At 38.4% G+C, this 24,035-nt stretch overlaps 1 protein-coding gene across 1 annotated transcript; it reads right to left on the minus strand.

Annotated features, from left to right (window-relative positions):
- Positions 1-6,247: 6,247 nt before the first annotated feature.
- On the minus strand, positions 6,248-23,654 carry kz (putative ATP-dependent RNA helicase kurz). The gene is made up of 19 exons (XM_089733869.1): positions 23,444-23,654; positions 22,756-22,938; positions 21,746-21,935; positions 20,750-21,259; positions 20,223-20,438; positions 19,816-20,057; positions 19,227-19,373; positions 18,728-18,877; positions 17,824-17,989; positions 16,523-16,742; positions 15,424-15,652; positions 14,734-14,862; positions 13,712-13,852; positions 12,592-12,747; positions 10,978-11,173; positions 9,453-9,677; positions 9,040-9,181; positions 7,851-8,053; positions 6,248-6,379 (listed from the first exon to the last, which is right to left on the minus strand). Exons 1-19 carry the CDS (start codon positions 23,516-23,518, stop codon positions 6,303-6,305), a joined length of 3,597 nt encoding a protein of 1,198 aa, XP_089589995.1. The 5' UTR covers positions 23,519-23,654; the 3' UTR covers positions 6,248-6,302.
- Positions 23,655-24,035: the final 381 nt, after the last annotated feature.

Raw genomic sequence — 24,035 nt, forward strand, 5'->3', positions numbered from 1 at the left:
ACGTTAAGGCGGCGTCACGACTTTTAAGTTAATTTTTTAACACGCTCACGAAACACAACCCCATTGAGGCTTTGTTGGCAATAAAAAATATTCACTGATCTAAAACGTGAAATTTTGTTATCACGAGACAGTTTTCAGTGCGGTTCTTGTAATCTTCAACTTTTAACAAAGAAGTGATTAACAAAATGACGTTAGGTTCGCCAATTTAGTTCTTTCGGTAAGTAATTGTTTGATTTGGTGACACTAAATAATGCATTTAACAACGAAATAAAGTGCATTATTGAAAAAATATTACATAGTACGATTTGTTAATTTCGTGAGGGAAGAGCCTTAAGACTTTGTCACATTAAATTGTCACGTATAGTGTCATAATATCTACGAAATGACAGTTCACCGTGACAAATCTTGTTGTAATTTTTTGTTTAAACCTTTTTGTTTTTAAAACGACTTTTACGGTTTTATCTCGCGTCTGTTAATTTTATTTCATTGTTTCGGGCATTTCGAATGCTTTAAGGCATTAGGCATAAGGCATTTCGAATGCGAGTTTTCTTGGTCACGGATGATTAAATTGTTGTATACTAGCGACCCGCCCTCGCTTCGCTTCGGAAACTGTCATTTATTATTGATTTCTCCACTATTTAATGGATGTTATTATACATATAAACCTTCCTCTTCATCACTCTATCTATTAAAAAAAACGGCATCAAAATCCGTTGCGTAGTTTTAAAGATTTAAGCATACATAGGGACACAGAAATCGACTTTGTTTTATACTATGTAGTGATTCACATTTGAATATCGCTGAATAATAAAATGACAGTAATAAATGTGAGATTAAATTGTGAAAGCAGTTCTAATCGTGTCTGCGACTCGTGTGATGTATGCCGCCCACCTGCTGTACAAATTTCCCGAAATTCCTGATCCATTCTGAATGGATTCCTCGATTCACGAATAGCCAAATCTCTCTACGAAACTACATAAGCTATCTAGCAAGAGGCCAAGGTAGATCTTCATATTTTCTCTTGACAATCGATTAGATCAACCATTGATAACAGTTTTTCAGACGAAAACTTAACTCGCTTGCTATTATCAGTAACGTGTTTAGATAAAATTTAGTCGAACGTGATTATGATAACCATTATGTCGTGACAGACGTTCGTTAAGACATCCGCATCCTCACAATCTATGCGAGATAAAATATATTATCAATTGATAATATTATAATATTATAAAGCTGAAGAGTTTGTTTGTTTGAACGCACTAATCTCAGGAACTACTGGTCCAATTTGAAAAATTCTTTCAGTGTTAAATAGCCCGTTTATCGAGGAAGGCTATAGGCTATATATAACATCACGCTAAGACCAATAAAAGCGGAGCACCAATAAATAATGTTTCAAAATCGGTTTTTTTCCTTTTTGAGAGCTTCTTCTGCGTGCGCTGCAGAAACGGTTAGTTTCGTTAAAATAATGTATGACAGAATTGTCCCCCTTTAAAATATCTAAAAAAAAAGTCCGCGACAGCATATGTCTATATATAACAGGCTGGCCACGGGACATTCGCCGATACGAATATTCGCGCGGTGCGAACGGCGAAGCGTCTAGCGACTAAAATAAGAGCATAGAAATGTACCTAACAAGCCACGCGCACGGGCGACCGGCGAAGCGACCGGCGAAATGTACCGAGCGAATCGCGCGATGCGGCGGGCGAGCAAAACAAATGCATGAATACGGACGGCGCGAGCCACGGAGTCGAGCGGTAGTCGCGGCGAATAGTACAGTGATTAAATGAGTTTAGTTGTTTTCGCCGCGAAAAATTAAAACCGAAATTTTTATATTTTTTATTTATTTTTTATTTTATATTTTTAAAGTCGTCGTGGCCTAACGGACGTCCGGTGCAATCGTGTTGAGCGATGCACCGGTGTTCGAATATCAGGCGGGTACCAATTTTTGTAATGAAATACGTACTCAACAAATGTTCACGATTGATTTCCACGGTAAAGGAATAACATCGTGTAATAAAAATGAAATCCTCAAAATTATAATTTGCGTAATTACTGGTGGTAGGACCTCTTGTGAGTCCACACGGGTGGGTACTACCACCCTGCCTATTTCTGCCGTGAAGTAGTAATGCGTTTCGGTTTGAAGGGTGAGGCAGCCATTATAACTATACTTGAGACCTTAGAACTTATATCTCAAGGTGGGTGGCGCATTTACGTTGTGGATGTCTATGGGCCAGTAACCACTTAACACAAGGTGGGCTGTGAGCTCGTCCACCCATCTAAGCAATAAAAAAAAATATAGCTGAAATACTAGCTAGACCAGCTATTTGGAAGTCTAGCCACCCAAAGTATTTCTCGTACTTCTTGTGGAATTCTCCATCTATAGGTACACTCCGATTCTTATTCAAATCATGTACTTCACAATCTTTTCCAAATAATAGGTCCTGAACCAAAAAACTATTAATTTGTAAGCAATATCGAGATAATTTCGATATAGACATTTCGCTGTCGGACTTCCTTACTAGTCGCGGCGGCGAACGTGAGTACCCGTGGCCTGCAAACGGTGCTGCGCGAATGGTCGCCTCGTCCACCGCTTCGCTGTTCGCACCGCCGATCCCCGTGGCCAGGCCGCCGCGCGATTCGCTCGGTACATTTCGCCGGTCGCTTCGCCGGTCGCCGGTGCGCGTGGCTTGTTAGGTACATTTCTATGCTCTTATTTTAGTCGCTAGACGCTTCGCCGTTCGCACCGCGCGAATATTCGTATCGGCGAATGTCCCGTGGCCAGGCTGTTACGGCCTGGCCACGGGGATCGGCGGTGCGAACAGCGAAGCGGTGGACGAGGCGACCATTCGCGCAGCACCGTTTGCAGGCCACGGGTACTCACATTCGCCGCCGCGACTAGTAAGGAAGTCCGACAGCGAAATGTCTATATCGAAATTATCTCGATATTGCTTACAAATTAATAGTTTTTTGGTTCAGGACCTATTATTTGGAAAAGATTGTGAAGGACATGATTTGAATAAGAATCGGAGTATACCTATAGATGGAGAATTCCACAAGAAGTACGAGAAATACTTTGGGTGGCTAGACTTCCAAATAGCTGGTCTAGCTAGTATTTCAGCTATATATTTTTTTTATTGCTTAGATGGGTGGATGAGCTCACAGTCCACCTTGTGTTAAGTGGTTACTGAAGCCCATAGACATCCACAACGTAAATGCGCCACCCACCTTGAGATATAAGTTCTAAGGTCTCAAGTATAGTTACAATGGCTGCCCCACCCTTCAAACCGAAACGCATTACTACTTCACGGCAGAAACAGGCAGGGTGGTGGTACCCACCCGCGCGGACTCACAAGAGGTCCTACTCCCAGTAATTACGCAAATTATAATTTTGAGGGTTTCATTTTTATTACACGATGTTATTCCTTCACCGTGGAAATCAATCGTGAACATTAAAATTTGTTGAGTACGTATTTCATTACAAAAATTGGTACCCGCCTGATATTCGACTACCGGTGCATCGCTCAACACCGGACGTCTTATCGTTCGGCCACGACGAGTTTAAAAAAAAAAAAAAAAAATTAATAAAAAATATAAAATATAAAATTTCGGCGTTCATTTTTCGCGGCGAAAACAACTAAACTCATTTAATCACTGCACTATTCGCCGCGACTACCGCTCGACTCCGTGGCTTGCGCCGTCCTTATTCATGCATTTGTTTTGCTCGCCCGCCGTATCGTAAGTCGCCCGCGCGATTCGCTCGGTACATTCCGCCGGTCGCTTCGCCGGTCGCCGGTGCGCGTGGCTTGTTAGGTACATTTCTATGCTCTTATTTTAGTCGCTAGACGCTTCGCCGTTCGCACCGCGCGAATATTCGTATCGGCGAATGTCCCGTGGCCAGGCTGTTACGGCCTGGCCACGGGGATCGGCGGTGCGAACAGCGAAGCGGTGGACGAGGCGACCATTCGCGCAGCACCGTTTGCAGGCCACGGGTACTCACATTCGCCGCCGCGACTAGTAAGGAAGTCCGACAGCGAAATGTCTATATCGAAATTATCTCGATATTGCTTACAAATTAATAGTTTTTTGGTTCAGGACCTATTATTTGGAAAAGATTGTGAAGGACATGATTTGAATAAGAATCGGAGTATACCTATAGATGGAGAATTCCACAAGAAGTACGAGAAATACTTTGGGTGGCTAGACTTCCAAATAGCTGGTCTAGCTAGTATTTCAGCTATATATTTTTTTTATTGCTTAGATGGGTGGATGAGCTCACAGTCCACCTTGTGTTAAGTGGTTACTGAAGCCCATAGACATCCACAACGTAAATGCGCCACCCACCTTGAGATATAAGTTCTAAGGTCTCAAGTATAGTTACAATGGCTGCCCCACCCTTCAAACCGAAACGCATTACTACTTCACGGCAGAAACAGGCAGGGTGGTGGTACCCACCCGCGCGGACTCACAAGAGGTCCTACTCCCAGTAATTACGCAAATTATAATTTTGAGGGTTTCATTTTTATTACACGATGTTATTCCTTCACCGTGGAAATCAATCGTGAACATTAAAATTTGTTGAGTACGTATTTCATTACAAAAATTGGTACCCGCCTGATATTCGACTACCGGTGCATCGCTCAACACCGGACGTCTTATCGTTCGGCCACGACGAGTTTAAAAAAAAAAAAAAAAAATTAATAAAAAATATAAAATATAAAATTTCGGCGTTCATTTTTCGCGGCGAAAACAACTAAACTCATTTAATCACTGCACTATTCGCCGCGACTACCGCTCGACTCCGTGGCTTGCGCCGTCCTTATTCATGCATTTGTTTTGCTCGCCCGCCGTATCGTAAGTCGCCCGCGCGATTCGCTCGGTACATTTCGCCGGTCGCTTCGCCGGTCGCCGGTGCGCGTGGCTTGTTAGGTACATTTCTATGCTCTTATTTTAGTCGCTAGACGCTTCGCCGTTCGCACCGCGCGAATATTCGTATCGGCGAATGTCCCGTGGCCAGGCTGTTAAGGTTGGCTCACTATAACGTTGTTATGCTAACCAAATTTGTTCTAAAACCAAGCATTATTTGTGAACTATTCCACGCGGACGAAGTCGCGGGCAAAAGCTAGTCAATTGGAACCTCTGGGTCTGCGGAGGGACTTCGGTTCCCTCTGTATTTTGTACCGTATGTTCCATGGAGAGTGCTCTGAGGAATTGTTCGAGATGATACCGGCATCTCGTTTTTACCATCGCACCGCCCGCCACCGGAGTAGAGTTCATCCGTACTACCTGGAGCCACTGCGGTCATCCACAGTGCGTTTCCAGAGATCTTTTTTGCCACGTACCATCCGGCTATGGAATGAGCTCCCCTCCACGGTGTTTCCCGAACGCTATGACATGTCCTTCTTCAAACGAGGCTTGTGGAGAGTATTAAGCGGTAGGCAGCGGCTTGGTTCTGCCCCTGGCATTGCTGAAGTCCATGGGCAACGGTAACCACTCACCATCAGGTGGGCCGTATGCTCGTCTGCCTACAAGGGCAATAAAAAAAAAAAAAAAAAAAAAAAAATTGATAAAACGAAAATAATAGACTCGCTGTTTGTTGATTTTAACGTATTTAAAATTACAAACGTTTCCGTAATTATGTACGAATAGTAATTAATTATTTCATTTTTATTATGATAATTACATATTTCAGATATTACTGACCTTCTTCGCTTATCATTAAAACTACTTTTACGTTATAATCTCGCGTTTTTTTATCATCATACTACCAGACGTGACAGACGTTATCCTGTCCTAAATCTAAAAATTATAAAATCTTTTAAATCTCTTCGAAAATCTCTCTTAGAAAAATATTAATAATAAGAATTTTTTTTTGAGGACCGAATGGAAAATGTAAATCATTCTCGATTTCGTTGGAATACACACAAAAAAATCATCAAAATCGGTCCAGTCGTTTAGAAGGAGTTAACTAATCTATCTAAAACTAATCTAATATACCTACACACGGACAGAACCATTACATTATATATTAAGATTATATGCGACATTTAGAAGACTTCACAGTTTTCGTGGCTACTAATCCGCGAAAACTGTAAACTATTCGAAAAGTCGTATTGGTTTTGTTCTAGTGTTTCAATATGAGTGTAAGTGTATTTTTAATTGTAAATTCTCAGTCTTCAGTAATAATTAGGATTAAAATTCTCGAGTCTCCTCTCGACAGTGCTTCTCAAAGTTTATTAAAAATCAATTATTTAACAAATTACGTTTATTTACAACACAGTTAATAGAATATTACAATCACATATTCATAATGGCGGCCAGTACAATGTAGCTTCGTTATGGGCCGACTCCGGAAGCCACTTCAGATATTCCTCAAGTAAGTCTGTAAAGAAAAATCAATGTTTTTTTCGATATAGGTACCTATTTTTATTGCACACTAGCTGACCCGGCAGACTTTGTGATGCCTCAATCGATAAATGAAATACCTAAACTTTTGTATAAAATAAACTTAAAACAAACAAAAGGAATCCGTCCGACGGGGGACACATCAAAGGAAAAACAAAATTGTTATTTTTATTTAATTCCGAGCATTTTCATATTTATTTACATTTTAAACTTTCTCTGGACTTCCACAAATCATTCAAGACCAAAATTAGCCAAATCGGTCCAGCCGTTCTCGAGTTTTAGCGAGACTAACGAACAGCAATTCATTTATATATATATATATATATATAGATTTATTATTTAATTTATTCATTTTTTTATTTAGTCATCACTATAAATATGAAAATGCTCGGAATTAAATAAAAATAACAATTTTGTTTTTTCTTTGATGTGTCCCCCATCGGACGGATTCCTTTTGTTTGTTTTAAGTTTATATTATACAAAGGTTTAGGTATTTTATTTATCGATTGAGGCACTACAAAGTCTGCCGGGTCAGCTAGTAAATAATAAAAATTGAACTTTTAAAAGTTTGTATTGTACCTATCTAATTATATTGTAATTAATAGTAAAATAAACCAAAAACAAATTACGCATATGAAATTATTCTGACATATTTTAATGATATATGAACTTATTTAATTAATATATACTGATGTTAAATTACTCTGACATATTCTCTGAATCACTTAATTCTGAACTCTCTGAACTTGATTCGGAATCATCTTGTAAGTTTATAATGATTTCGTTCATCACAGTATCAAATCTCATATAAAGCACCAATAAAGAAACGAATCTAAAATGGCGGCGGCGATCATGCGCTCTCACTCTAAACTATTGCTGTGTTTAGTCGCACACGGCGCGTACTGCATACAAAAAAAATATCAGTTCTGACTGGTAAATAATATGACCTCTCACAAACGAGGAAAAGTCCTTCACAGTGATGCCCGCGAAATCGTGTATAACGTTATTCAATACTTTGAAGAGGAAAATAATCTCGAGAAATTAAAGAAAATAAATCCTCATTTGTTTTTTATATCAGCACCTCTCACATACCTAAGGCGCGGCCAACTAGTTGCGCCCGTACAATAATTCATCGCTGATCTAATGCTAAGTGTTCCTGTCCACATTATCTACGAGTCAGGGTTCGGTTCATAAGTGTCTTTATTAGACATTCAGCCATTGCCATTGTCCATAATACACGGGAACATACAAACCATGGGCCGTTGTATAGGGGCCGTACATTATTTGAGATGCGATACGACACGTCCCAAGGTGAGAGGACATTCGCGTTCTATGAGCTCCGAAAACCAACACCAACGTCCAAAACAAACACTATAAACCGCATAAACGTATTTTGTTAAAAATCACTGATAGAAAAAATAGCACGAAAACTTATCAACTAAACTTACAGTTTTTCTGGTCTTCCCAGATTTTCCTCAACGACTCCCTGGTACTGGTTCTGTTCATTAACAAAGCTTTTAATAATATCTCGGTTCTGGGCTGCAGCTTCGCCCACGATTTCACCATGGTCGACGGAGGTGACAGCAAAGAGGGCGTGTACTTCCGAAGTTTGGGAAACACTGACCCCTCCAGTAAGAAACGCGCGAACCATCTGTAAAAGAGTATGTTTTGTACAAACGTGTCCAAATCTGAAGGCAAAGTAATCTCTGGACGGGTTCCAAAAACTCATGCCTAAGAAGAACCACCGAATCTAAATGAGCCGTCATATTATTTATTTGCTATATAACTAATTTAGTAAATGAATGCATTAGCAGCAAGGCAGTAATGTACTGAAACAAAAAAAACTGACTGCTAGCTTGTGAAGTTATTTCTGCAAAATAATAAATTTTACGCTAATTCGTGGGTAGTTTTTTTTTTCTTTGTTATACTTCGTAGACAACATAATTATTTTAAATAATAAATTATTCAAAGCAATTATGGCACGAGAAGAAGGTTAATAATTTAGAAAAAAATCGGTATCTGTCTGTCGGTATCTTCAATTTGACCACAGACTTTAATAATAATCAAAATAGTATACATGCGTATGTGGTGTGTCAAATACATGGTAATGTGTGTAATATTATTTATTTATTTATTTAATGTATTTTTGATACATAATTAAAAAAATATATATTTACATTCTACACTTTTTTTTCCTATTTTCCTACTTAAGCTGGTGGTCTAGAGCAGGGGTTCCCAAACTCATTCTGTCTACTGCCCACTTTGGGAATAAATTATTATTTACCCCCCCCCCCATTTTTTCACCTACTTAAAAACAACTATAGCGAGAGCTTAGTCGGTGTCTAAGAGTCATCCTAGATGAAATTACAAACCGCCTCCCAAGCCTCTACAAAACGCCCCCATTTTTTCTGGGTCTCTTACCCTTTAGGCCCGCAGCGCCCACAGGGGGGCGTTATCGCCCACTTTGGGAAAGGCCGGTCTAGAGCGACCATGTTAGCGTCGCCGGGCTAGTATTCTGCACTCCTTCTCTACATTCCCTACAAGTATCGAAAAATTCATACTCCTCCGTCTGCGCAATTTTCGTAAAAAGGGCTACAAAGTTTTTGCTTCTAGTATTAATTTATAGATTACACTTACCGGTAGCGTTCAATTTTTTCGGGCATTTCGATTTCAACAACGGGCAGCTCCCAGCCCGCCTTGCCGAACGTGCCTTTGTAGTGACATAGGACTTTACCCGTTACGTCTTCGTAACGCGGTTCCGGATCAGACAGAGGCTCTCCTTTGTATTCAAAAATATTACTTTATCATATACAGTAAAACATATTTATTCGCGGGATTTATGTTTACATTGTAGTTTATATGTTTATGTTGTTTTTATTTACATTTTACTGGTGGTAGGACCTCTTGTGAGTCCGCACTGGTAGGTACCACCGCGCCTATTTCTGCCGTGAAGCGGTAATGCGTTTCGGTTTGAAACTATTCCATGCGGACGAAGTCGCGGGCAAAAGTATTAGTAGAATATAGATTACAATATAGCCTTAGAAGCTTACCTAGATTGCACAGCTGTGGCACGTAGACGGGCAGCCATTCCGGTTCGATGGCCGTCACGTTGCTCATCACCATCTTCCTTCGTTCCTCGGCACCGGTCTCGTACAGCTGCTGGTACACCACCCACTCCGGTATCGTTTTGCGGAGCACCGAAGCCGAGTGCAGATGCACGGGCTCCTCCAGGTCGCCGCAGTTGTAAGCGTACTTGAATTTCCTTTTGTCTTCGCCTGACATCGATTATGTTCATTTTAAAATAACGTTCATTATAAACGGCCGTCTGGTGTAGTGGTAACTGACATGGTCACTACACAAGGGGGTCGCGGGTTCGAATCCCGCCAAGCGAAAATATTTGTATGATAAATATAAAATGTCTCTTCCAGGGTTATGGATGTATGTTAAATATATGTATGTGTATAATAAAAATCTTACATTTATATCCGTTATCTGGTACATGTAACACAAGTTCTTTATGAACTTATCATGGGACCAGTTAACGTGGCGTGATTGTTAGTAAATATAAAAAAAAAAATTGGTTGATTCTCATTATCGCTCAAGGACACAGCACTATCAAGGACAGAATCGAGCTGCAGAACACAACACTGCCTATCGCCGAAGAGTCAAGAACACATCATGCCCCTTATCGTGCAATAGGACAAGTAACTCTAAAAATTACAACCATAATATCGAATATCAATTATTACAACATTTTTATAAGTTCTAAGGCATTACAAACGCCACAATTTTTTAGGGTAAGATCACTGGCCCTGCCAAGAGCAGTGCTTCGCAGAATCTACCCTCGGATCGAAAACGCGACCCACTGAGAAGATCCGATGAGAAACTCAGTGGGCTGTGTCTGTGGGTTAATTTACTCGCCGAGCCCTTCGTCGCAAGCTACGGGTTCGATGAGAACGATGACCGGATTAAACAGAGCGAAGTGTGCTGAAGTGTGCTGTAGTGAAGTGTGGTAGTTTATAGCGCTGTTTTTTTAAATCTTTCCACTTGCTACTGTGGCCCCACCTTCATTGGATCTCTTTCAGCGGACAGCGGACGGATTTTTTAATACACTAAGATGATGCTTCTCATTTCTACCCTCCATAACTATAATATTATTTTATAACTAAAACTAGCGAGAGACAGCCATCTTTTGGTTGATAGTAGTAAATACCCCGCACAAGCAACAATAGTAAATAGCGCCACCTAGCGGAGAAAAGGCGAAAGATCGAAACTACTAGAAAACGTATCGCCGGAGAAACTTCCGGAAAGTTCGATAGCAAAGGGGAGTATGAGATACGAAGTAGGTTATAAGGTGCGTGCTTGCTAGATATACTGTGTACTTAGATTCAATTGTCAAATTTAAATTGAATATAATCAAAGGTTATTTTACGATTTAATTATTAATTAAGATTTACTCTTTTCGTGACGTCACCTTAAGCCGTAAACGCATTTCTAATTATGTATACGACTAATTATGTCTATATCTACGATGGCGATAAGGAAAATACTAGAAGTATATATATAAATAAGTACCTTCTTTGACTTCGTCCAAGCCGATTTTCCTCCCGACCTGATCTCCGAGTCCACTAAGCACCAATTGCCTGAGCAGCCTGGCTTGCTTTTCATCTGGGGGCTTCATCTCGGGGTCGACGGAGACGTCCACGCCGGCAACACTGAGATTTATCTCCGACGCCAGCTGCTTACGTATCTTGCGTATTTCTTTGATCGCCTTAAGCATAATAGTATATGTTGACAAATAATGAAGGATTCAACTTAATATGTCTTATGTTATAGATTTCAATTGATATAAAATATTTTGTTTATTTTTATTATAAAAAAAAAAGAACACAATATTCCTAACCTAAAAGTACATGTTATTATCCGCAACATGGTTCGTCAGATTACAGAAATAAAGTTATCAGCAACATGCTTCGTCAAAAAGTACAATACTTATAGTACTTTCAGCTGCAAGCGTCGTCATAAGTAACATATAGGTCCACGCTAACAGCAATGCGCGCGTAGGCATCGGCTATGTTATAGATTGTGTTAGGTCTTAAGTGGATAACCCTGAGCCCGTGGACAGCTACAACGTAAATATCGTCACCCACTTAGAGACAAGAGTTCTACGTCTCAGTACAACGGCCCTTTCTCCGCTTTTCCCCTTCCCCCCCACTCCTCAAACCGAAACGCATTACTGCTTCACGACAAAAATAAGCGGGGTGGTGGTACCTACCCGTGTGGACCCACAAGAGGTCCTACCACCAGTAATTACGCAAATTATAATTTTGCGAGTTTTGATTTTTTTTACACGATGCTCTATCCCTTCACCGTGAAAGTCAATCGTGAACATTTGTCAAGAACGTATTTCATTAGAAAAATTGATACCCGGCACGGTCGCATCGCCTGATACGAATGGACCGAGCGTCTTATCCTTTAGACTACGAAGACTTTGATTTTTTTTAAGGGATTTTATGACCTGGTAACTATGACCTTTAGGTCAAATCTTATTTTAATTTTAATTATAACTTTTTTATATGATAAATGATATTATGAAACGAAATGAAGTTGATTATTATGAAACATGGCATGAAATGAAATGAAAACGAAATGAAATGAAATGAGATGAGGTGATACGGGATAAAATATAATCTCAGTAAAATGGTGGTCATTTACTGAGATTTTTTCAGTGAACTTTTTGGAGTATCCTGAGAAGTTACTTTCAGCGGTTTTGTTTCATTTTCCCACATTTGTACACTTTCACAGATACTAAACAGTTAATAAACCACCGTTATTACACATTTAAACCTGAAGAAACACTAATTAGACAAAATAAAACAAATCACACAACTTCACTCCTCGCGTTTCCGCCAAAAAGTCGACGACTTTGAAACTTTGGAGTCAATGTTGCTGTACGGGCCAGCGCGCACATCATATTGCATACCGATGCATTTTACATCAAAGTCATTCATTTTCGAGTCAGTTCGTGTACCGCCATCAGCAAGGCGTCGCGTACCCGCATAATGTCATTTCATAATCAGATCAATCAATCAATCAGTGTAATCATATCAATAAAGAATTAACCAGTATTGGAGTTGTTATCATTATCACAACAGAGGGTTGTGTGGACAAACCGTACAGTTGCCATACCTTTTCTCTCAATCCGTATTTAGCACAGAACAGTTGTTCTTCGCCCTTCCGATGTGCATATTCGGCCGCGCCCACAGCACGGAGTAGCACTCCGGGGTCTCCAAGCAGCAGCGTGTGTCCCGTCGCGGGCCAATTGTCAGCTTTCCCGGACATCACCTGTACAATTTGCGTCCCTTATATATTTCTGCAAGCTCTTGTGTGACCTAAATTATCACGACCCTACCTCATCGCGTGGGTTTCATTAAGATAATGAGCAGCAGTATACTCCGATACAAGATTCTTAAAAAAAAATTCAAATAGTATTTTTCTTTTATTGCCCTTGTAGGCAGACGAGCATACGGCCCACTTGATGGTGAGTGGTTACCGTCGCCCATGGACTTCAGCAATGCCAGGGGCAGAGCCAAGCCGCTGCCTACCGTAAGGAATGTACCGTATATGAGAGGAAGTGTATAAATAACCCAGTGATTGATAAATTAAATGGTTTAGCGTGGTATGGACGTGTGATGCGTAGAGGGGAGATGCATGGGACAAGGAGATGTATGGAAATGGTAGTGCAAGGTAGAGGTGAAGAGTTCGAAGAAGACATGGATGGAGTGTGTGAATGACGGTATGAGAAAGAGAGGTGTGAGTGCTCAGATGACGGTTGATAGAGAAGAATGGAATAGAAAAATTCGCTTTGCCGACCCCACCCCACCACAACCATATCCAGTGGGATAAGGTGGATAAAAAGAAGAAAAAGAAGACAGCGTATTTCTGACATGAAGCAGTAACGCGAAGTGTTACTTGAAATCCTAGTGCAAGATCGGATTTGAAGACTTATACTACAAATTATTATAGTGAACTAATCAATTGCCATCACATGTCCGTCTGTCTGTCTTCGACACCGATAAACATCCTATATGTACTTATATAATATGGGCATTAATGGTGTAAGTTCATAAGCCTGGACAGTAAGATACCATTATTCGACCTATTACTGTCATAATAATGCATTACAGTTTGAAAAGAGGTAAATCATCGTATAGCTTCGATATCGTATCTCAACGTAACTGGTGAAATTCACGTTGCGATCTCTCTATGGGCCATAATCAAAAGAATAATCTTAGATATAATAACTTACCTCTGGTACTGTTAAAGCGGCCACCAAAGCTATAGTGTACGGTAACAAGTCCTGCTGATGACTGAGCGCCAACATTTTTCCGTAACGCGGAAGCAAAGGGAACGCCGAAACAGCCTTACCTAAAGGCGTCACTTTTAGTATCTGTGGAAAAGAAAATATTTTCACGTCATTCGTTTTTTTTTTAATGTATTTCAGAAGAGTCTATTATGTTGCATTTATATCGAGAGGCAAAGGCCTACTTAGTTTAAAAGACATTTCTGCTACTTTACAACAGTGCCATTTAAATGTAAAAAATTTGGAAAAATAAATCATCACAAAAAAAACTTCTTCAGCTATTTGAATAAGGTAAACTTAATTGTAATTCAATTAAAAACATCGAACTGTTGATGCTAATACCAAATAAATCGGACCTTTAATTACAAAGACAAATGTCGCGTATTAAGCTAAATGTTGTTTAAACCAAATTATTAATCACCCCTCGATATGAATGTCTCAATCAGTTTTTATAAAAGCCTGCATAGGTGTTATTTTTCGACTTCCTCCAAATAGGTTCAATTACTTCTACCTAGATGTTATAATGGTATTTTAGTTGCCACAAGTTTTTTTTATCGCAAACTGTTTTACGGTCTTGGTTGAAGAGAGCCAGTAACTTTCCGACGGACCGCGGCGGTTAATCATTCGTGTGCCTGATTCGGTTATATGGCGCGCAACAAAACATGTGGTACCTGACCGATTACGGTGGTCAATACTTTTTTTTTATTGCTTAGATGGGTAGACGAGCTCACAGGCCACCTGGTATTAAGTGGTTACTGAAGCCCATAGACATCTACAACGTAAATGCGCCACCCACCTTGAGATATAACTTCTAAGGTCTTAGTATGGTTACAACGGTTGCGCCTTCATTCAAACCGAAACGCGTTTCTGCTTCACGGCAGAAATAGGCAGGGCGGTGGTACCTACCCATGCGGACTCACAAGAGGTCCTACCACCAGTAAATCGTTGATTACTAATAATTATTCGACCTCCTCTTGACAATTCCTGCTTGCGTTCTTCGAGTCGTGCCTCTCGAGTATCCCGAGGGTTTCAAGACGTTTTTCGGCCAAACGTAATTGTAAACGATCCGGCGCCGTCGGGAACGGAAAATTGACAACCTGCCAAATAAAAAAAGATTACTTAATAAAACTTAAAATACACACACATCAATCAATATCCGGGTCAGCGAGTCGAGATAACTTTTATTAAGCGACTCGAGTGCATAGTCGGCGACCATTTTCAGGAATCCCCCTTTTTTTAGTATGGCAATCGGTTTTTTTGCGTTTCCGTTGTTGCCATAATTATTAATTTAAATTATAAGTTTGAACATTATTATCGTTCTATTGTCAAGGACTTTACTTCTATGATCACAATTTCGCTAAGGTTACACTATAGACAAATAATATTAAAGAAAAACAATATTAATCTATGCACATGTTGACCACAAACTTTAACAAGTCAAATACATGTTAGTGTGTTTCCTTTGGGTTACTATTGGGTTAATTTTTTTTTATGCATTCTTTTAAGAAAAATATTAGCATTCTGCACTCCTTCACTATATTCTCTATAAATGTGGGAAATTTCATACTACTCCGTCCTCGCAATTTTCCTAAAAAGGGGTACAAAATGTTTCCTTCACGTATTAAATATATAGATAAAAAAAAATGGCGTCGTCAGACCTTATCGATGCCCATGCACTTCATCATGAGGACCAGGTCGTCGACGGGCCTGCGGCAGAGGTCGGGCGCGTGCTGCGGCGGGCAGTCGTGCTGGTAGACCGCGCTGCTGTACAGCCGGTACACGTGGCCGGCGCACACCCGCCCCGCGCGCCCCGCCCGCTGCCCGGCGCTGGCCTGGCTCGTCCACACCACGCGCCACGCGCTCGCACCCGTCACGTGGTCGTGTACCCTGCGACACACGATCCACCACGGACGGAGACGCTACAGACATCGCTTTCGGACCTTGTGAGTCGCAAGAGCCAAAAATTACAATATTCAAAGTTTCAAAGTTTTTTTTATTGCCCTTGTAGGCAGACGAGCACACGCCCCACCTGATGGTGAATGGTTACAGTCGCCCATGGACTTCAGCAATGCCAGGGGCAGAGCCGAGCCGCTGCCTACCGCTTGACCGTGGAGGGGATCTCATTCCATAGCCGGATGGTACGTGGCATAAAAGACCTGTGGAAACGCACTGTGGATGACCGCAGTGGCTCCAGGTAGTATGGATGAACTCTACTACGGTGGCGGGCGGTGCGATGGTAAAAACGAGATGACGGTATCGTTTGGAACAATTACTCAGAGCACTCCCACTTAAAGACCCACAAAACGGGAACTACTAATTCTAGGGATGACGTGACTACAAAAGCGTTGCAGAGATGGCACGCCGTCAATTAGTAATCGGAACTACTCGAAGCGAAACAGAGATACCCTCAGACACAGCCCACTGAGTTTCTCGCCGGATCTTCTCAGTGGGTTGCGTTTTCGATCCGGGGGTAGATTCAACGAAGCACTGCTCTTGCTAGGGTTCGTGTTAGCAACGTCGTCAGATTCGAGCCCTGTGAGCTCACCTACTAGTTAAGGTTACGCTGAAATAGCCTCTCAAGGCTCTCAGCTTGGGTAGGAAAAAAAAAATGCAGGATGTACCACCGGATTGGTATCGCGACTGACTGAGAAAATCAGGCGAGAAACGCAGTGGCCTGTGTCTGTAGGTTAGCTACTTATGTTGAAGGTGGAGCGTCAAAAAAAAAACCACATTAAAACAAAAACAAAAATCACTCACTTCATTTTCTTTTTTCCAGTATCGACAACATATTTAATGGCCGGTATCGTTAGAGATGTCTCCGCGACATCCGTGCTGACCACGCACAGCCTGGCGCCCACCGGGGGAGGTTCGAAAACCCGAGCTTGCTTGTTCGAGTTCAGCATAGAGTACAGAGGCAAGACCCATAGAGGTTGACGACACGACTTTATTTCCGGCATCAGGGAGTCTTCCTCTGCGTCTGCGATTAAAAAATATATATCGAGGTGTAAAAGGCCATTTGATTTAAGCGATATTTCACTTATTACGCAACATTTTACTTTGTAATTAAATATGCGTATTATTTGGTATCAACTTTTGATCAGTTTGATGTTTTTAATTGAACTTCAATTAAGTTTACTTTCATTCGAGTAGCTGAAAAAGTTTTTTGTTATCATTTTTTTTTTTCCAATTTTTAAACTTTAAAAGGCTCTATGCTTGCAAAAATGTTGCTTAAGCAATCTCTTTTTTTTACTGTTTAGATGGGCGGACGAGCTCACAGCCCACCTGATGTTAAGTGATTACTGGAGCCCATGGACATCTACAACGTAAATGCGCCACCCATCTTGAGATATAAGTTCTAAGATCTCAGTATAGTTACAACGGCTGCCCCACCCTTCAAACCGAAACGCATTACTGCTTCACGGCAGAAATAGCTTTTCACCCCTCGATAAATAAAATTTGAATAAACTACTGCCATCTATATTTTGACAATTAAACTATCGCTTCATGATTGCCATATTGAATATTGAAGACGCGCTTGACACGCACTTGTCTTTATTTTCAGACATAATATCACCGGATATCTATTATTAATAGGTTTTTTTTTAATATAAGTCAATTCTGGAAGACGTCGTGGCCTAAAGGATAAAACGACCGGTATATTCGTATCGGGAGATGAGAATGTGCCGGTGTTCGAATCCCGCAAGCAGTCCAAATATTTGTAATGAAATACATACTTGACTCATAATCACGATTGCGGAATATCATAATGAGCAAAAACAAGGAAAATGAGTAATCACCATAATATAAAAATCATAGACCTCGAGTGTCATTTTCAAGACCCCAAGTCTCAAAGTGTATGGCGCCATTCACGCTATGAGGTCAATGGGCTTTGGTAACAACTTAACTGTACCGTGAAATGAATCACCGGTGTGTCGCTATGCAATAAATAAAATAAATTCCAGACCTGACATAATCAAGAGATTCAAGAAAGTTCAAGTGTTGAGACCATATGGTGGGTTATTGGGCGAAAGCAATAATAGACCGGTTAAGTAACTCACCTGAATCACTCAAGTGCCCCTCGCTGTCGTCATCATTGCCCACCAAATCAGCCTGACCATCATCTTCAGGCATATCATAATCATCCAAATTGATCTTTGGTAAAGCTTTTACTTTCTTTTTCGCTTTCCTCCTGGCTTTGCGGGCTCTTTTCATCTCTTTCTCAACCTGTAGGGTACAAATTATTAGCAGATGATGCTCAGACTGGCTTTAAAAGGATACACATATAATAAATAAAAAAAAACAAAAATACTTCTAAAACGCCTCCTTTTAGCAATACGCAAACACAGTTGTGGATTTACACTAGGGGCAGTCGGGCAAGTGCCCAGGGCGGCAAAATTTTGAAAGTAAAAATGTTTTTTTTTGTATTATCAAGATTGCTCAATATAATTAATTAATCATTTTCTGTTTAATTATTAATACAACAAATTCAATTCTTTCATTATTTGTGAATTATAATTTTGGCACTTTTGCTAAAAATTAATAATCAAAATGATATAATCAATTTATTTCCTTGGAGATTTAAAATAATAATCGATTTTTCTATTTTCTGTAAATTTAATTAGTTTTTTTTATGTAATATAATTAATGATGATTAGTGCCAATTTATATTTTTTAGAAAAAAAAAACAAATATTTATTTATGTTTTTGGAATATATAGCATACGATAGTTTCTGTAATAAATTAGTTATTTTAATTTTGAAAAATAAAATATAATATAAACTACAAGTTTAGGTAAAATTCCAATATTAGGACGGATTTTATCCAGTGCCCAGGAGTGGCATTACGTTTAAATCCGGCCCTGCGCAAACATGCGGTCTGTTGCAAGATATTTGACCAAGTGTAAACTCGAGCCCTCAGACTGGTTTTATTTATTTATTTAATCATGATTCAATAATACAATACCTCGTCATCATCAGAGTTGATGTCATCTGGTTCTGAATCGAGAGCAGTGTCAACCTCTACTCCCTTAGTGTTCTTAGTGATCAACTTTGAATAATCCACATCTTTGCGGTACGGGAAACAGGATTTCAATTTCCGGAGTAGATAACGTACCTGAACACAATATAACGATCAGTTATTTAATACAACAGTAAATAATCAAATTTAATGAAATAGCCAAATTAATGAATAGCTTTAGAAACAGTAACACGGTCCCTTGAAAACAAAGGTAATTTATTGAAACTGTTTGTGTATCAGCTATCATAAATTGATAGTACTGTGACCAAACCTGCCCTAAAGTACAAACAACTGAACCAGGTTTAAATAAAACAAACCAACTGTTTTTAGAATCCAGATTGGAGAATGAAAAATTTTTTTTAACTATGCTTATTACTTAAGAGAAAAATAAAAGATGTAGAAATAATATAATCCGTGTCAATTAAACAAATGATGGGGTTTTTACCTCCTGTTGCCCTGTGACAAATATAAGTATTCCACCCTCAGGCAACCTTGTATGTATTTTTACTGTTTTCCTGAATGCTTCCTTCAAATAATCCTTGTATGTGTTTTTGTTAAAATGCATCGTAACTGGGAACTGTCTTGATTCGATCTGCCATATTAAAAGAAAAATCATGTACATATATTTAAATACTTTTTATACTTATTTTTATTTATACTTATTGTACACAAAAAAAAATACAATAAAAACAGATTTAAAAGAATGTCTAAATACTAAGTACAAAGGCGAACTTAAGTCATTCATGAGTTTTCTTCAGGAAACCATTTGCAGAGAGAAATACGATGTGTAAGAGGGGAAAAGTGTGCAATATAAAAGGTATTAAAAAAAACACAACCATTATGACACAAATAAATGCGTAATATATCTAATATAAAATGAAAAATTCATATAAATAAACATACATAAAACAATAACTTAAATACAATTACAGTGACAGGAAATGTTTCTTCATTTGACTCTTAAAAACATAAAAATGTAAAAAATACATATATTTTTCTGGGAATAAGCTGAACACGCCTGTGGATTTGTTTACCTTTATAACAGGCGGGTGCTGTTTAAACAATCTAGTGTTCTCCGTAAAGTCTTCAACTCTCAATGTAGCCGACATGATGATTAAACGAAGCGGACTGCCTCGTTTACACCTCAACGGGACTATTCTAGACAACAAACCCAAGAGTATATCTGTGTACACGCTTCTCTCATGAGCCTCGTCTATTATCACAACCGAATACTTGCTTAATAAGAAATCAGATTGAATCTCCTTTAATAGTACACCTGTAAAAAAAATTTGATATTTCTATTTGTTACCAAAACCAATAGATATCACAAATTGCATTACGAATTTTGAAACTATCAGATATATTAGGTAGAATGGTGGCACCTTGCCGTATAATTCTTGACAATATGTATATTACAAAGAATGTTACAGTTTTCACTTACCATCAGTCATAAATTTAATTTTTGTGTCCTTCGTAGTGTTACCTTCAAAACGCATTAGATACGAGACCTCTTTGTTAGTTAAAGCCAATTCATGAGCAACTCTAGCAGACATGGCTACTGTAGCGACACGCCTAGGTTCTGTTACAGCTATCATTTTCTTCTCTGCATACCCCGCTTCATAGAGGAACTGTGGTATCTGAGTTGTCTTTCCACTACCTAAAAGATATAAAAAAATATATAAAACAGCACCGCACCAGTATAAATAAATAAATAGAAATGAGGTTGTGCCCGCATCACATAAAGTGAATTGAGTATTTTTTGGTTTACTTCTTACTCTCTGTACTTATCTAAAAAAAATGGTCTCAATTCCATCAATTTATATAAAAATAAAGAGACTATGCGGTAGTACTTGACAAATGACATAATTTATTTTCTGAACTATGCTATGCATAAGGTTGAGGTGAAAAGTTATTATTACTTTCACTAGAAAAATAACCATCTGATTAAATAATAGGTGTACAATATACCTGTTTCACCCGCAACAATAAGAAATTGATTCTCGTTCACTAACTCCATTATTCTCTGTTCCTCGCCCAGTACTGGGAGTTTGAGTCTTGCTACCTGCACTTTAGGGTCTCTTTTCACATTAACATGCACTGTGGGGTGTTCTAATAAAGGTTTTTTTATTTTCACTTTATCTTTAACACTTTTACTGATTACTTTTAATTTATCAGTGATATTATCTTCTTTCTGTTCCTGTAGTGTAGTACTTCTTTCCGTATTATCCAATTTTATAGTTTTGTTGATTTCATTAATGTTGTTGGTGGTCTCATCATCATTTTTAGTCATACTTTCTGTAATATCAATGACATTTTGTGATCCATCTTCAATTGTGTTTGTCACTTCGTCTGTACTGTCAGAATCATCAGATGAATTTTCATCTTCTTCGGGTTCCAATCCAACCACATTGGGATCGTATTTTGATTTCTTCTTTTCGGACTTCTCCAGTTTCAGAAGACGCAAACGTTTTTTAGCACCTAAAATGTTGTTTTGTTTAATGATTTTTCTAAAATGCAGGGCGTATAGTAAAGCTTTTTAAACACGAAATGAGAATATAATATAATTATATGGTATATGCAAAAAACTATATTATTTTGTTGAACACTCCTTCAAGCTTCTTTTTTTATTACTCTTGATTGATTAGTTTGTTTTAAGTTATGGTGGATAACAACCACTGACAGTTGTCTTTTATAAAAACAATTACATACCTAGTATTAAGCCATGTCTAATTGTTATACAATTGACATATTAAAATAATATTTCTCCTGTATTACGACAGAAACAGAAATAACGACAAAAAACTAGAATAATACCCCAAACAGGAAAGAACAGCAGCGGCTTGGCTCTGCCCCTGGCATTGCTGAAGTCCGTGGGCAATGGTAACCACTCACCATCCTGTGGGCCGTATGCTCATCGGCCTACAAGGACAGTAAAAAAAAATAAAAAATCTTGAAAAAATTTACCAGCAATACTGCTGATCTTCTTTTGTTGTGTTACCTCAGGTTTATCAAAGCATTCGGTCATAAGAGCTTCGACACTGAACTCATTAAGTTTCCGCAACCCTATTGTTTGGACTGCAGATATGGCTGTTAACTGTTTCACTTCCTCGGGAGTTGCTTGTACTTGTGAAAGTGATTCTAATAGAGCAGCTCTCTGTATTAAATATATACTTGGTTACATACTAATATCTCAGAATGAACTTCATTGTTTTTTTTTTTTTTGCTGTAATCGAGAGAATGGAGCTAACAATCCTTCTTGTATTAAATGGTCATTTGAGTTCACTGACATGAGATTAATAAAATCCACCAGTAATGCAAGCTTGAAACTTGAGTTTGATGTCTCAGTTGCATTGCTTTAGATGGATTGAGAGCTCATCTGCTCTCAATAAATAATTAGAAAATAAAAACACAATAATAAGGTTTAAAAAAGTATACATATCGACGCTTGAAAGGCAAAAGTGACTAAGCGACAATAACTGCTTTGTACATAAATCGATGCCTCCAATGAACACTACGCTAACTCCAAATTCGTAGATTTGCAGGAGGAGCGTTTAAATGAAAAAAGTTGATAAAATCTTTATTATTGCATATTTATGGTTTTTTTGTGTAACTAGCTGATTTACTCTTGCTCCAAATCCCATCAATAATGATTAATTATAATACTTTTAACATAGTGAAGTGATTTGCGTGAAAAACGAAAATTTCAAAATTTTGAGTTAGAGTAGTGTTCATTGGAGGCATCGAAATTTTAGGCAATAACCATATTCGATGTGCAAAAAAAATATATTTCTAGGTCTATTAAAATTATTCCAATCCTACAGCTACTAGCTAGATTCTACTACGGCTGGATTCGTTAAAATAATTTTTGTTTTCAGGTTTTTCAACTTTAAATTAGTCTACTGTAAAGTTCACGCATTGTCGCTTAATCACGTTTGCCTTTCAAGCGTTGATATTTAAATATAGCATGTGCTCACATTTTCTTTTTTCTTTTTTTTATCAACAATCTTCTCCAATCTTTTCCTTTGAGCTTTTGACAGAAAATGTGTTTTCTCTATTTTCTCTTTAACCACCCTTGTTTGCCTCTTCTTAGATGGCAAAGCCAGTGCATTACTGGCATCGGCATTTCCATATTCAGATTTTGCAAATTCTAACTTAATCTGAAAAGAATTATATTTAAAAATTTATTATTTATATTTATAAATATCTATATTTCTTTATAATTTATAAATTAATTATAACTAATTATTTTATTATAATTTATTTTATTGTAATTTAAGTACCATTTATAAATATTTATAATTATAAATGTTTAAAAAATTCAATGTTCACAATTAGCAATAAAGATTTTCAGGAAAAATATGTTTAAGGGCTATTTATCACCAAGTGTTTGAGGATGAACAGTAGCAGGAGGGGGAATGAGAGAATTACCTAAACGTCGAAATATAGAGCTTAGCCGAAATATTATGACAAAAATTTAAAATCTTTTATTCATAACCTACTGTCAACTATATCTTAAATTATCATTACACTTGACAGGGAGACGCGAAGTCACCGGCCCATATCTTAACACATTAAAAGATGTAATAGCATTTCAGTTGTACAACCCTATTCTTACATTTCTAGTTTCTTAGTGTAATTCAACATGTTATAAAAATTATGTACCTCATTAGTTTGTGAATCATCAATATTTGTCTTAACCACTTGTCGTGCCTTAGTATTGTATCTAGACTTTCCCATTTTTATTTTTTTATGGAAAAGAAATTGAAAATTTTAATTTGGATATAGCTTTTGTCTTTCACATGTCTACAATGTGGTTTATTTGTTTTGACTTTTGGTTTGAATTTTTTTCATTTAATTCGTCTACTGGACTGGCAAAGGGAACTCAAATCATAGTACATATATTTATAATAAAAGCCGAAGGCAGATCTGTTGGGTTAAATAAAGCCGAATAAAATGAAATAATTGATTATATGATAAGACAAAAAATAAAGAGTTCCTTAGCGGCTTACAAATCTCATGTTAGGTACATGTTTTTAAGTCGTCGTGGCCTAACGGATAAGACGTCCGGTGCATTCGTGTTGAGCGATGCGCCGGTGTTCGAATCTCAGGCAGGTACCAATTTTTGTAATGAAATACGTACTCAACAAATGTTCACGATTGACTTCCACGGTGAAGGAATAGCATCGTGTAATAAAAATGAAACCGGCAAAATTATAATTTGCGTAATTACTGGTGGTAGGACCTCTTGTGGGTC

The sequence above is a fragment of the Bombyx mandarina genome, chromosome 16 (assembly GCF_030267445.1).
Source record: "Bombyx mandarina strain Sakado chromosome 16, ASM3026744v2".
Lineage (NCBI taxonomy): Eukaryota > Metazoa > Arthropoda > Insecta > Lepidoptera > Bombycidae > Bombyx > Bombyx mandarina.